At 33.1% G+C, this 16,670-nt stretch overlaps 1 protein-coding gene across 9 annotated transcripts in view; it reads left to right on the top strand.

The window, feature by feature from the left end:
- The window catches only part of LOC132548223 (Kv channel-interacting protein 4-like), a 380,433-nt gene that overhangs the window by 312,527 nt on the left and 51,236 nt on the right, over positions 1–16,670 (top strand). For 5 of the 9 annotated variants that reach the window (XM_060212059.1, XM_060212108.1, XM_060212092.1 and 2 more), the window contains one exon: positions 13,878–13,895. The exons of 3 other annotated variants lie outside the window; for them this stretch is intronic. In XM_060212059.1, the coding sequence (XP_060068042.1) occupies positions 13,878–13,895 (18 nt within the window). The remainder of the gene's footprint in view (positions 1–13,877; positions 13,896–16,670) is intronic. One more of the 9 variants, XM_060212124.1, reaches the window with a different exon arrangement.

Raw genomic sequence — 16,670 nt, 5'->3', positions numbered from 1 at the left:
ATACAATTGGTAGCTAGCTATATAGAAATTAATGTATTTCGTGACCAGTGTCCCATATGGACGTGGCAAGGTCCAATATTAGTAATTTTGTTAGTATTGATCAAGTGTTTCGATTGAGAAAAAAGCCGTACAGAAATAATAGAAAAGGTCAAAGAGCTTGGCTCACCAATGCATTATTTTGTATCAGTGTTACCACGAGGAAAAAACGCAAAACGGTTCTGATGCTGCAATATCCTCGCAATCTAGATGCATGGGCTTTACTTTCTGGTCATCGGAAAGGGAATTAGTTCAAATCCGTTTCAACATTCCATCTTTTTCCTAAGGTCTGCCACACAGCATAGCGTATAAGAGTGAGTGGCGTACACATTGCTCTAACACGAGTCGGTCACAAAGAGCAATTTCTGACAACAAATTAATGCAATACATGGATTTGATCTTCAAATCCCCGAACTCTAGGCTTAAGTTCTATAAACCAAGCTATTCGTTTCATTGGCATTCGAATTCATCCAGATCGTTCGCGGTAATTAAAACAGCCGAATAAATTAATGCTCGAGTACAAACTTGCGCTAACTCAATGTCGATTCTTTACCTTTCGAATCAGCTGACATTTACTTTAAGGCAACAACACACAGAATACATATACCTAGGAAGTTATTGCGAAATATGTTTGCGAATGTATTATTGTAAAGAGCTCATTTTACAGAGCATATCATAAAAAAGCTGATATGATGAACAACATGTGGAAAGTCTCCCTTCACACGTGAAAAAGAATAGTCATTATTTCAATATAATTTGACTGCACACATCTGAAATTCAATCAATACAAATCAGCATCGTTAATTTTGAAATCTCTCTGTAGAACTAAAGGAAATGGAGCTGTGATGAAATTCTTGCCAAACGAAATCACGGACACACAGACAAGCTTACAAAGTTCTCTCAGTACATATATATCATGTAAACGATATCCCCCCTCACCCCTCTCAATACAATGTGATCATTTGAGATATAGCCAACGTATTTTCCTTAAAGCTGTTGATATGTATTTGAAGATATAGTTATGTTGAAAAGACCAAATCGAAGATTTGATGAACTACAGGTTTTTCCAGGTCAACAATACTATTCTATTCTAGTCACTTCCAACTTCAAGAATGTCATCAAGACAGATTTTTCGTTTTAGAGGAGGATTGTATTTTCCTGAAAGCTGTTCATATATATCTAATGACATTCCTATGTTAAGAAGATCAAATCGCAGCTTTGATGAACTATAGGTTTTCCAGGCCACAATACCCTTCTATTCCGGTAACTCACAACTTTACAAGCTTGTCATCACGGCAGAGTTTTCCTTTCAAGAAGAGGACTGTAACCAAGGTCCGACACCGTTATTTCTTATCAGGGATTTTGAGAACATATTCCTCGTTATCGAAGATGTTGGTTTTTTATACATGCATGGTTTAATCTCACTACACATTAACTCTTTAAGGAACGTGAGTTACTTGTAAATGATGTAAGCTTACCTGTAGACATGTTCCTTTAAAATATGCTTTTGGTAACTTCTAGTCTGAATTCCCCACATAGATATTCAAGAAGTTAAAATAAGAAAAGAGAGTGCAAGACAGGTTCAACTGCACAAACATTCAAAATGTCATTTTTTTTCTTATCAGAGCACATTTCGTCCAAGTTAAAATCGTTTTTGGAGGTATCTGATAGAAAAGTTTTAAGTGTCTGTTACCCCACTATTTATTAAAAGTAACATATCTGATTACTTTTTCTCAAAGACACCATATCTGCATCGTTATCCTTAACATAGCATCATAATATAATTATTTACATTTGACATACCAGTTTACTTCGTAGATGCTACATTTCATGGTGACAGCACTTCTAATGATAATTTAGTCGTCTTAACTTGTCCTATGATATTCCTCTTATCTGTGGTTGCATGTTCGCTCGTCGTGCTATAGTTGTTGACAAGCAACTCACTAACTATATATGGTCGGATGGCTTAAGTTTACTAGTATAGTCTACACAACGTTACTAGAGAACTGCTGTATTCCGATGATTATTGAAAGGGATGCATGTATGTGGTCTTCTTCAATAACCAGGTGACACCTCTTTTTCGTCTTTTTCATGTGTATCTTTGCACACAAACCAAATACAGCATCAAAAGAGTAGTTTGGACAATGCATCATCCACAAAGGCGAGTAACTGATAAAGATTAATCACCTTGTCTAATTATCACGAAACACCCAAGTCCTCGTAAATGACAGGTACAAGGCCAAATTGACACCAAGAAGTTCATTTTGTCCTTGAATTTAATTGTCAGATGAAAATGTACTTAAAATGGAAATAATATTTGATCTGCTACTCGATGTTGAGTTCAGAAACGAAAAATTTTACAATTTTTGTCATAAATCGTGATGCATCCTTTTGTATTACAAGTATTGATAATATATATTACAGAGTATATCCGTTTTACAAACAATTGAAGTTTGATTGAAAAGGACTTTTACATCTTATTTGTATGGCTTTTTGTTCTGGGATTGAAACGATTTCACAACAACGACGAATATTAAGAGATGCATTAGTTAAAGACAAAGTTACTAAATAATGCAGGGCTTTAATTTTGACTTAAGATCACCTCGATTCTCTTAGCCAAAGACACTGATAATTTCTCAGAGTCTAAAACGAGAAAATGCTTGTTGCCTGTAACGAGGTCAAATATTACATTGTGCCATAAGTGTATCAATGTTTTGCCTGTGTTCATTACTGCGCACTGTGGATTCCATGTCATATATCGTGCTCTCTATTTTCATCGATGTAGCGATGTTTACTTGTCATTAATTAAAAAGTTATATGTCGTCGATAAACCGAATACCCTTGTTCTGCCAAATGGCTAATATTAGTCATTTTCCAAGGGTTTCCAACATTTATCCGAGACGTCCACCAAATTGTGTTACTTTGTTCATACTAGGTAACATTCCGTCATATTTGTTTATATATCTATTTGCCTTTTGGTTCCGTTGTTGTATACTTTGTCCTCATTTGAGAACGCTATCTTACTTATTTGGATTGACCAAGGTTTACGTGGTAGGAGTCGTCGATGAAGCAGAAGGTGTTTACTCTTCTGGACCACCTGGTCTTATCCACCTTGTACATTTTCAGGAGTCTCCGCGTAAATCTTTCTTTTGTTCATATTTTGCCTTAGTTATATGGAATTTGAGTTTGAATTATGATTAATTCATTAAGTGAACGGAAAGCATTGAAGTGGTACATTAAATATATCTATTTTAATCAGATTGGAAGAAATGGCGACTGTGCTGAATATTCATCGTCCTATAAACATTTACAAGATTTTAAATATATTGTTACTGGCATATGTATTCTTATGTCGTACTATATTAAATAATTAATATATGTCATCTCGAAGAAAACTAATGTCTCATCAATCATCTCGCCGAAACTTCCACGTATCTTACCGATGTACGTTATTATCAAAGGCCTGTATACAATACATAAGGTAGTAATCGTTCCTTCTGCCGAGTCACATGACCTAGAAACGGAGTATCATTAACGCTGTCCAGAAATTTTCCACATATGCAATCTTTTCTCGTATATCACAAAACCTGTTTCTTATTTACCTCGATAAAATGTTTGAAGTAATGCACGAATACATTTTGGATCAGTTGAAACTCGCTGTATTATTACATATTCATAGCAGAATCAACCAGATTTCCAGTAAGGGTTAATTTCTTACTGAATAAACGCAAATACATCTAACAATTTTAAAACGGCTTCCACATATAACACTGTTTATTATTTATAATGCATGTCTCATTCAAATGTCAAGTTTAGTGACATTTACCCACAAGGGGTATATTTAATGTATTACTGCTGCTCCGAAATTTTGGAACTCTTCCATGCATTTGATGTACTCCATAGCAATAGTAACTGATGGAGTCGTCGCAAAATGAGCATCCATGCAATGGAATTCATTTCGACATTACAGAACCACGACCGTTTTTTGTTTTGTTGTTGTTTTTTTTCATTTAATTTTTTTTTTTTATTCTTGGGATTTGTTCAAATTGCTAAATACATAATCACCTCCAGTAATACAGAACATGACTACTAGGATAAATCCTCTCAAAACATGACAGCCGATGTCGTTTGAGATGTTGTTGAACCAGTACGAGCAGTAAAGGCTGAAATTTAGTGGCAGGCTTACAGCGTATTCGATTTTTCATGCTAAATCTTTGTGTTGGCATCATACGGTAGTGCTAACATTATCATTACAAATGACACTTCACAAAATGCGTTAAAAAATTGAATAACACGCAAATATACTGACATGTCAGCCGATGCAGAATACACTGCTGTTGTAAACGTCATTGGAATGTTTACGTTGCAACAATGTATCTTTTTTATGAATATACTAATAAGCAACAACCTTGAGAGCAACATTAACTCTCATGCGAACAAAATGATCTTTCGATTTTCCGAACTTCGCATTTGTAAATAATACTTACCGATAACAACCTGTCAACACATCACGCCCTTTAAAACATCATATGATGTAATGCACAAGAAAAAATAACCCAAGAAAAATAGTTCAGGTAACTATAGTGTGTTTTGGGGAGGCTGAAAGATTGTAATTAACGCAGTGATGCTTGCTCCGGCACACAGACAAAATGTATAGTTGTTTTCTGTTTATGCTTGCGGTTTTTAATATCAAATTGTTCTGCTAGCTGTAAAAGTCTGGGCTTATTGGCTGCTGCATATCTTTTAACTTTCTATGGTTGGTCAGCCACCAAAAACTAAATTAAGTATGTTATATTAATGTTTTATGGACATGAGAGAATTTGAAACCAAAAAATCCTACAATCTATCATGAATGCTGTATAAGTTGATATTGACATAGCGGTTATATGAGATAGTACAGTCTATAGTTGAGTGCGTTATCCTATTGACCGACAGACTTTTGATAATGATTCTACTTCATACCAATATACTGTAAATGCATTTATTTTCCTGTGGGATTTATTTTCGTTTATTCCTAAGGTAATCGCAATCCACGTGTTGATATCCCCGAAATGATAAACAGTTAAGAATACATATCATGTCAGCCCTAGTGGATTTTGTAAGTTCTATTTATCCATGAAATCAAATGGTTTTATGGAAACCACGAAAGTTGAGTCTCATGAGGATTTTTGATTTTGCAGTATTCTGTGAATAAGCAACGTTTTTACCAGGATATTCCTTTTATAATGTTACTTATCTGGTTATCAAATTCTTGACAATGTTCCTATGTGGTTTAGTCCTCCAATACGACATTTGAACATAACATGAATTTGTATTTCTGGTGGAGAAATACAGGTTAACACTATTGATATGATTTTACATTAACCTTCTATAAATTGCAATATCTAACAAAGCATTTTTATTTTATAAGTCCAAGGGTATTTTCTTTTAGGTATATGCATAATTATTTGCATCAACCAGTAGTTCATATTTGATTACTGTCGTTCTAGTCATGAAAGCAATAGTTGAATTTGTTTTCGATATTAATTATCTTAAACAATAAGATTAAGGCGACTACTATATTTTTGCTGCGTAAAACTGTCTTACTGTTACTAAATGTACGTTTGATTATCGAGCAACCCATATTTTCATCATCAAATGATTTTTCAGTATTCAGTATCTTTTAAAATATATGTTTTAATATAGAAATTAATATACAATATTACAATTCACAGAACATTATATCAAATGTGATATTTTGGAAAATGGACCTTGATTGATAATGATTAGATTACTTGTGTGATATTTACACAATCTGATACTCATATCTCAAAATTTATTCCGTAACATCAAATTTGTATTAAGACTTTCTTTTACTTATTATTATACCTATACATTAATTGAAATAAATGTAATCACTTTGCATGATGTCAAGGAAATGCTGAACCACTGGACCTTGAAGATCTGGCTGAAAGTATTACATGTTATGGTCACAAAGGGAATGTCAGCGCATGCGTGATCAACTAATTTAATTTTTCACTCCATTTTTCTTTCATTCCAGGAATCGTGGAATTTTATTGTTTATTTTACGAACACTGTCAGTAACTGAAAGTTGTCCTTGCTACATCCATAAGTACTTATTTGTATCATTTCTTTCTCTTTTTCTTTACCGACAACAGTGGGTGAGCAAATAGTTTTACCTCTTTGTGTGTTGGTTGTGAATTATTAAGCACGATAAAAATCATAGACACATATAATTACATACTAATATCCCTGATTTTTTTCTCATTTAAATAAAGCAGCAAATGAATTTCGCTTTTTATCATAATTTTCTAACACTGTTTTTAATTTTTCATCGGATGATAAGCTGGATATTTTTTATACTTTGCACTTTTATATTTCATGTAGATAAATGAATGAATGTTTGTTTCACTTCAATTGATCGATGCATGGCACTTTTGCGCTTCAGCACTTTTCCACGCTGCCATATCCGTTTCATTCGGCTCAATTCGTCATAGATATATCTGTAACATGATTATCTAATTTATGTTTTATCATTAGCCATATACAATTAATAATCTATATTCATATATGCAACTTATTGTGGCATTTTAACAAGTATCGACTAGTAAATATACCAGGTAATGTAGTCCAGTACTTGTCTGTTGTATGCAGGGACTGAAACGAATCTAAGCAACTCTGTGCGGTAATTCGTATATAAATACAAAAATGTAAAAGAGATGTATTAGACAGCTGACGTTCTCTGATTTCTGATTCAACTTTCAGTATCATATTTCTTCAAAAGTAACAATATAACACAAAGAATATTTCATTCGAAAGCAAAATATACAAAAAGACGCTCAATTCTCAAAAATTGCAATTGTTATGTTCTCAATGGCATGATTAAAGTTCTTGTAAACAAAATGCAATATGTTACGTGCCTACTTTTCTGATCAAAAGCACTAAACAGCCATGCATGTTCGTGATTGTATCTAAAAAAGGGAGATAATCAATACATACAGCTCTAAATAAATTCCATGTTACACGTGGATTAAAAATATCCATTAACATACCACTAGGGTCAAAACCTGCATCACGGAAACTGCTAGTGGCAGATCAATCTATAGCAGTTCAGTACAAATGACTAGAGCTCTTCTTCGACGGAGGTGCAAATGTGAGCTGTTGAACACTACAACATGGAACGGGTTAATTTTAAATGGTTGAAATACACGTTATTTGAATTGTACCAACTGCCACCAGAGTACCGTTTGATTTAAAGTTCTCTTATGGTAGTAAGTCTTATTCTTCACCCAAAACCCCAAAATAAACGGAAAATAGCTTTCGTTCATTAGCATAACATTACATTTAAATTTGTTAAGTCATTATTGATGACGAAATTCTTTTTACCAATGACATCAATTTTCTCACCTGCTTTGTTAAATATTTCATGTCGTTCAATATCAGTTAGCCCATTAACTGATAAATAACCATACTTGGTACTCAATTAAACAACATGGTCGCTGATGAAAAATAACGTTAAAGTTCATACATGCTATTCTATCATTGTCGTTGACGCTCTGTTGGCTCTGTTCAATATATTTATAATGAAAACTACACTTCCACAGTGAAATATGTTGTTTACATACAGTAACTTCTGAAATAAGTTTTCAAATTACATAACAAATAAGTCAAAGTGAACATCAAGGGATTTCAAAACGCAAGAAAACCAACTACGTTTTAAATGAAACGAGTCCATGTCATGAATATAGTACGGTGTCTGGAGTAGGCTTGATGAACCCTAGACATGGAATAAAAACAACGGTTTTGTTATTACAATTGTATTTGTATCAACACTTACGTTGGCATTTGTATATAAAGATTTATTTAATGCTAAAGAAGAAGTTTTATTATCCTTTTTTAATGATATATGGGAAAAAATAAAATATTTGCACAATTTTCAAATAACAAAATAAAAAGCATTTTGTTGTTATGAAGATAAGAGTATCGCTTCCAATGTTATGAATAAGAAAATGGTTCACACACCACTCAGAGTAATATTGTAACATTTTCTGATATATACTGATGTCCGAAGGAAAACTATCAGAGTAGCAAAGTAGATGTCCATACATACGAGGGTGTCAAAGTGGCTATTTCCTTTCGCATCTGCGATGTCTCCCATATTTAACATTTAAACGTCATGCAGCTAGGAAAACCGAGAAATTAATTGCCTCTATGTTCATGCTAAAAGATGGTTCAGCTGTCCTACACATTTTAACGAGTCAGTATGATATGCAGATTTTTATACTTTATCCTATCTCGGCCTCCAAGCGAACTTTGAATCGCACAACATATTTGATATGAAAATATTGATGCTGATAAGTACTTATTTGCATAAAACTCACGTGTTTGTTATATCATGGATTGTTTCTGCGTTTGATTGTTCATTCCAAAAGCCTCATTTATCAGTAGTCTAACATCGACCGCAATTTGTAAGCGGTATGCATTTCATAACATCCATTTGAAAAAGAATGTGTTTTTCCTCTTCTGCAGCTGGTGCTATGTGTTAATAACTTCTCTTTGCATAACTGGGAGATAGAGTTGAATTTCAAAGAATATTTATCCTTTCCAACTAATAATGAAGATTTAAAGGTGCGAGAAGGCAAATATATGTATGTACACATTTTCATTTTTCAAAGTATACGTAGACGAATAATTATCCCAGTGAATGTGTATGATTGATAGTGAAACAGAAACACACTGAAGTAGCCAACCGTGAGTGAAATGTCAGACTCTTAAACGTAGAAAAATTGAAAAGCTTGTTTATTTGTTTATCATTTCTGTAAAATGTGGATTCAGTTTTGCGTTTTGATATGTTATTTTACACTAAATGTTGGCATGTCGATAGGCATTTTTCAGAAATAGTTCTAAGACAAATTTTAAACTTGAAAATAATTCAAAAGTGGACTCGGGGAGTTAAGGCTATCATACACTTAACAGATAAACACGCAAACCAATGAATGTCGGTCGTTTTAGGCAAAGCCCCCATATGTGTAAATGAAGAACTTTATTGTTCTATTGTTTTATATTCTAGATTACTGTCATTTTCCGAAATGTTTGATGAAGGTAACCACGAAATATTTTAACCGCAAGGAAATGACCATATGTTCGCTATGTATATAAATTCAATTTACGAGGAGTTTATTTTCGCTGATTTTATGGATACTCCTGCCCCACGAATTCATTTGTTCACGAAATCGAAAATGGTTTAAACACTGATCTGCATCTTTTTAAGTAATCAAGTGCCATGGTAACAGATTTTCTTTAGAAAAAACGGAAAAATCGTGTTCCGCAGAACAATAGGATTTTCAAATTACTCCACATCTTTGAGGTCTTCATGGTAAATTTGATATGTTTTTCTTTTTTATCGACCAGAAACCAGAACAAAAGGGAACAATGGGATGTAAGAAGACGTATTTTCGTTTTCTAATACAAAAGACTAATTAGTCCAACTCATTTAGAAATGAACGTCAGGTAATGAGTAGACGCCCTGTAATTCTCGTTGTTTGGATAGAAATAATTCCTTCCAAGTTTATACGGACACCAAACGGAGTATTACCAAATAAGATGTTACAAAGAATGATTTGTAGCATGAAACAAAATATAGGATTAAGTGTAATCATCCAACATAATTAATGAAATGGAGATGGTAGGTAAATCTTACGTCCTGGCTGTCATAACAACATATACACAAGTAAGAAGCATGCTAGACAAAGTGGTATAATGATGTAGATTTCATCTTATAGAACGTTGCTCATTGGGAAATGAAATATTCCAAAAGAAAAAGAAAATAATAATAATAATAATAAGACAAAAAACGTAGAGCAGTATAATTTACATAAGAAACTAATATGATTTTCTATATCTATATTAACACGTGCAACATACGTTTCAACATTCAACACGTATTTAGGGCATGTTGTTTATTTGCGGATTTCAGAATTCTCCTTTTTATTTATTAATGTAAACATCGCTTTTGCATGTTATTTATATAGCATTGACAAATAGTTCATCAAGAAAGTTTAATACTTGTATAATATCGCAAGAATTACTTCTGTACAGTAAAACAAAACATGCTGTACCTATAAATATAAAATTGAACATTTCAGGTAAGTGTATCATACTGTTTATTTATATTGAAATACTTTAATAGATATGCCGTATATCACAAAGATTTAGTTATTTATGAGCCGTTTTTGTGATTACACTGTAATACATTGTACGTCATAAAACATAAGATACTAGCAAAATGATAAGTGTATATATGTCATTTATCATTATCGATATCCATTGACATAATTATGATTACCTCGCAATATTTTCATTTCAAATTATACTTTAAAATAAGATATAGATTTCATATTTGAAATCGGCAAAACTTGTGGTAATAACTGAGTTATGTGCCCTTGCTATACCGGACATGGCGTGTGATATGCGCATGTGATTTATACATTAAATTCCCATTGTCTGACTCCGGCTACATAATACATCGATTTCACGATGATCAGCACCAGTCTACGGTCTGTGTGTGGTATTTATGTTCGACCTCCCCAGACACGTACACCTTGATTATAGCGTATGTAGTGTCGTTTCTGTAGATATTTTGACCTAGTGATTCACAGATGTGAAACCATCCATAGCAGATTTGATTTTTTTTTAAGGAAGAACGAAAGAAAAGAAAATAACATTGTTGAAAATTTGCATATTTTGAAATTTAATTATGTCTATAAAAGTCTGAATATTCCGTTTTAACATATCGAACTGATGATTAGGTCACGTGTCCGTGTCCCTAAAGAGATTTTTATACAAGAGAGAAAAGTTTGAATACGGTGTTTAACAAACTTATGCTAATCTGATAGACAGTAACACGTGACAGTCTAAGGCTGCATGTTCTATGGTTTAAAATGGCAACTTCATCAGATGATGCCGATATCAGATTTCCTATATTGAATTCTTTAGCAATTTTATACTTTCGATGTAAGTGCAACTTTTTACTTCATTAGATGATACTGTACGTATTTTTGGAAACGGGATATGTATTTTAACCATTAGCTAAGAGTTCAGATATGCCATTATTATATGTATACTCACTAATGTATCATTATAACCGATAAGTAAATACTGTTCAACCATTACGTCATAAAAGCCTGTAATAGTTGTAATTCTAGGACCTACACAAGCGTACGTGATGTATGACGATCCGGGCTCGCCTGTCGCAAACATCAAGAGAGATCGTCTTGGTATGAGTGGATGAATATTTTATGACAGACGTACAGCAACAAGGACGTTAGCACACTGTCCTTGCTAAGCATAGACACATAACGTGTAAAAAGCATATACAGTATACTGTTCACGTGATTGTTCTCGTGTCTCCTACCGTATTGTACCCACCATAATATCAAGCGCTTTAATAACACGGGTCATGCATTATTCTACAAATAAAACAAAGACATTTTATTCCGTATCTATCACGATAATTACATGCCAAAATGTTGTTGAAATCTTTCACGTAATGAAGAAGCATTATTTACAATAGCTTACCTGAATTCCCCAACGACGGCTGACGTCGATGAAACATGAGACGCTTACCCTTCCCGGACCACAGGTCTTACTTGCCATGTAAATCTTAACTGTTTTCTTAGTTTGCCCAAGATTGATCGAATATGAGTTTGAATGGAAGATTCTGTTGACATGTTAATTCTTGTATTGCCCTGATAAATGTATAAAAAAAAGGTTGTGACCATTATCATAAGAAATAAAATATCATTTTCATATGATTGTTTTCATATCATTTACTAATAGCGATACACTGCCAAGTCAGCCTAACAATATTTCAAACACAAAATAATTTGTTTTCGAAATGATCATAGTCAGTTACTTGAGTGCTCAGGATCTCAACACGTAAAAAAGCAAAACCACTTAGTATCATCTTATGGAAAGCATTGGAAATCATATTCTAAATAGATATAACATATTGCATGAAATATAGATCTTGCCTCATTTACATATCATTATATATTTTGTTTTGATCTCGGCTACAAAAGACATATTCTTATAATGTAAGAGGATGACATTAGTTTTGAAAACGAAAAAAAACGCGTTGAGTACATGTTCAAAAATGAAAATTGTTCGAAAATTCGGAAAGATTTCATTTATTTTGATAATCGAACTTACAAAAAAATGACTTTATCCCTCCAGGTACTTTCAGGCCTATATCTGTCAGCGTTTTAATACGCTTTCTAGTGCATTTACGTGACAAAAGTAGAATTTGTATTCTTTGGCGATCAAAAGCAGCTAGAACAACAGCACCAGCGGCAGGAACACGAACCTAATATAAAAGTATCTATCATCACGTGATAGACAAATAATAAAATTTCCCGAAATAAAAGTAGTTCCATAATGAACTTTAGATTGAATCATTCTCCAAAATATCATATACTACATGAAGAAGCATTTGTGATGCTGGTATGTGATAGATGGCGAAATTAGGTTATATTGACAAAATATGGATATATATAAATTCATTGTTAACAAAAACAATACAACGTACACCAATCTTAAGATCAAAGGCCATATGACATTGATAAGCTGTAATCGTATACGCTCTCTCCATGCATTTTGATGTGTTGCTTTTTCATTTGTTTTTAATGAGTGGCTATCATGGTAGGGCTGTAGATGCCGTTGTTTTATAAAGCATGACTTTGCAAGAAATTACCCTTTAACATTTTAGACAAATCAATTAACAAAGGGTTTCCTTTTCTAATTACTTGATAATTATAAGCAGATGTGCAAATTACAAAAGTAAATAAGTGAACAAACGCTCATGATTTATAATACAGTTTTGTGTCTTGGTAATAATGTTTGAATATGTGTAACAACTATTCCTTTGCTGGTGTGCAGGTTTGGGTATATACCAGCTTTGTTTATCTTGAATGGATATCAAAAAACATATCCATTCCATATTTCCTTGAAACCTAAAATAACTATTGTTGTGTGCATTTGCCAATGTGTTTATTGACTTGATGTTGTAATCCATTGGTGAGGCACGTCCAAAATCACCATCTCGCGAATATTAAAAGGTTTTCAGTTTCGGTGCTCGTGTATGAAACAGGCGTGTACATGTACGCGATCGTTTATGTTTAGTTAGTATTTGTCTCAATTTGGTTATAGATCTCTGAGTCAGCATCTCCATGGACGTAAGTGTTTAGAAGAGCGAATTTTTTTGAAGTCGTAGACCTGTGGAAGAATATACCTAACATAAGATATAGGAGCACTGTCAATGCTGGAAATATTTGGGGTTTATTGACAAAAGTAAATCTACCTGAGTGGACCTACTTCCATTAGTATCGCTTTTGATAAGCACTGAAATCGTCTTTATATCTAACATTATCATGAATATAACGACATCAAGAAGTTTTGAAATGTATGTTGACGTCAAATACTACACGCGTGTGAAACATTATACTGATACTACTAGCGCCATCTACAATTGGTACCGTTAAATATTTATAGCAGAGCGTTGTTTCCTCTTCCAGTCTCGGTGTGTATCTCCACTATTATTGGATAAAATCGCCATTTTAGGACATGGTTCACGTTATAATGTTCAGCAGTGACTTCTATATTAAAGTCTGTTCATTATCGTACAAACTCTCAGGATGTATCGATCGATAGGCACAATATTTTCGAGAAACAGGTGCAAAGCCTTATAGGTTTTCGGCAGTAGCTGACTGCTTAGACAACAGCTGCGATGTTCCTGTCCAGTCGTAATACAATCTTATCTCACTTTACCAACTTTTCACTGACAGGCGGAAAATCAAAAACTGGTGAGTCAAACGCACTATATTTTATATATTTCAATTCGTTTGGAAGTTTTGAATGTCGATTGATTGAATTTGTACTTTTTCTAGTTGATTTGTAAGCAGTTTCCCCTTGTGTGTTTACATAGATGTTTCCTATTACACACAAACACACACACAGACGTGTTGCACTCATCCAACTTATCATCCACAGCCTGCAGCTGTTTCCTGCGACATTATAAATTCATTTTAATATATTCTATACTATCCCGTAAATTGATGTCGTTTTGATATATATATATTTTTTTTACATTATTCAAACAATTTTCGATGAGTCAGCTGTGTATAATGGCCATAAGATCCATGCTGCTGGTATTTTGTTTATAACTTGAATATGATATGAAACAATGTTCTTTTGGCCGTGTTTTCCTACATACAGGTGTTATTTACTGTACATTGTTAACTTGTTAACAGGAGAGGCATTCTAATCACTGTGTGTTATTCCCTATTTGCATATTCTTTATACCATTGACTTTTTCTGTGCGTGTGTCTGTGTTTTTACATCGCTTCATCCTTTACCAATTTGCTGTGTGTAAACATTTCTCAAATTTTCGCAACTCTCAAAGTACAAAACATGCTTCACATTATGTTGGTTGTGCAAAATGAAAAGTTTTTTTCTATAATCAATATTTTATTGAAAGAGCTATCATGTTTATTATCTTACCGTCATATATTAGGTTGTTTTAATGTCTTCAAAGAGGTTTAATTAATATTATCAACGAGAGTTATACACATGCACTCTTAAACATATTAGGGACTGATGAATTTATATCGAAAAATACTAAAACCATTTTCCTTTTCAAACAAATCAGACTTTTTTTTTTTAATCTAAAAAGGATGTTCATTCTCGTTCTTTACAATAAACTCCGACATAATATCATTGAGTCTGAATCATAATGATCACATGTAATTGACTTTTGTTGCAAATCAGACTGTTTGTAGTCAGGTAAAAGTATCAGAACAGGTTATAAGATTTATTAAAAATGTTCTATTAGTAAAGCTAACTCATTTTACCATTTGGATTTCTGAGCGACTGCAACTGACATGTAAGAATTTATTCGAAATTAACTAACCATGGCCATTTCAAATATCTAAATATATCATGAATAGACTCTTATTCCAATACGAAATCAATGAAAAGAGTTTAGAAGTGGTCAGTTAGGTCTGAGTTAGCCAACTGCTCTTTAGTCAAGGTAATTTTTTGTTTTGTTTTTTTATTTTGTTTTTTGTTTGTTGGTTTTTTTTTATTTTAGTTTTTTTAACCTTTTTGTTTGATATTTAAAACTTCATTTAAAAATCGTTATTTTCCCTCATCTGTTTGTCGTTTGTGATGAGGTTCGCGCAGTGGATATCAAAAAGAATCCCTCCATTTATTACTCTGTTTAATTACCTGGGTCCTAGGAAACTATCAAGCCTCGTTGCATTCACGTCAGTAACATTAGCCATTGAAATACCAGGTATAGACTACAGTTTAAGGCCTGTTTGGTGCTTGGACCGTTTATGCGAATGTTCTGTCAAAGAGCTGTTATCCTGTGTGAAATATAAACTACATGCTAACAAATAGGCTAGGTAACAAGGGTTCCTACTGGCGAAGCAAGACATTACGCAATAAAATCTCCCCAAAGCGTATCTATTATCTTATTTTAATCCATTTTAATTGATTCGGTAATTGACGACAAACTTACTGATAATAATGGCATGATGTAATATTGTTCCAAAGAAGAAGAGAAAATGAAATTCCAAATTCACTTTACGTTATGTTCAAAGATCCTTTCATAGCAAACGAAACACATGCTGTATTGTCCCCAAATTGATATATGTTGATATATGGTCTTTTGTCTACTATATATGTGTTGTCATCAGGGTTTTATTTTTTATATCCCCCTCTTGGTAAAGTCGCATATCATTGTTTGTCAGTTCCCTACTACTGTTACAACGGCACAAATTATGTTCCAATGTACGCCACTACATGCTGGACACTTACTGTAATGTGTATTTTACTATTCCCTTAAGACACATGTATAAACGGGAATCAATTGTATCACAATGGTACGAGGGGTTGCTTTAATTTTCATAATTATTTGCTTTTCGTTCCGAAACAATAGCATTACAGTTTCTATTATATTAGAATAACGGTCAACAATAGGGATATCTTTAATTTTCAAAATTGTTTGCCTTCCTTTCATAAACAATAGCATCATGGTTTCTATTGTGTTACAATGTTCAATAAGAGGGGTATCTTTAATTTCAAAGCTTTTTCTTTTCCTTACTGTGTAGTAGCATCCCGTTATCTTAAAAGTTCACCTCTGACAAATATGAATATTCCACACTTGACTGCTCTACTACAACTAGTTTGCTTATAGTATCTGTGTTACATTTCATATAAAAGCTATGTTGTATGCAGGGTTTTCTACCAGTAACAATTCGATCTGCGTACATTGTTAGATGTAGTCCCAATTCCCATTTGTACAATAATCAAATACTGAGTACTTCCTCGTATGTCCAAGCACAATGAACTTTCCGGGCTTTATGAAGACATTCAGTAACAAAAATATCTCTCTTCTTTTGGATCAATTCCGTTTCGCTATTGTATTAACTTTGTTATGATACTTTCTTTGTTGTATGTAGTAATATCATAACCATGACATATTTGTACCTACAAAGTTAAATGAATTTAAAATTTGTTTAGGTAATGTTATCAATCTTGAATTTATGACATAAACTTCATTAAATTTATACAAT

Source organism: Ylistrum balloti, unplaced genomic scaffold (genome assembly GCF_031769215.1).
Source record: "Ylistrum balloti isolate Yb309-2 unplaced genomic scaffold, AGI_CSIRO_Ybal_v1 Utg369616, whole genome shotgun sequence".
In the NCBI taxonomy this organism is placed as follows: domain Eukaryota; kingdom Metazoa; phylum Mollusca; class Bivalvia; order Pectinida; family Pectinidae; genus Ylistrum; species Ylistrum balloti.
Note: the sequence above shows the minus strand (reverse complement) of the source record. Positions and strands in the feature narration are given on the sequence as shown.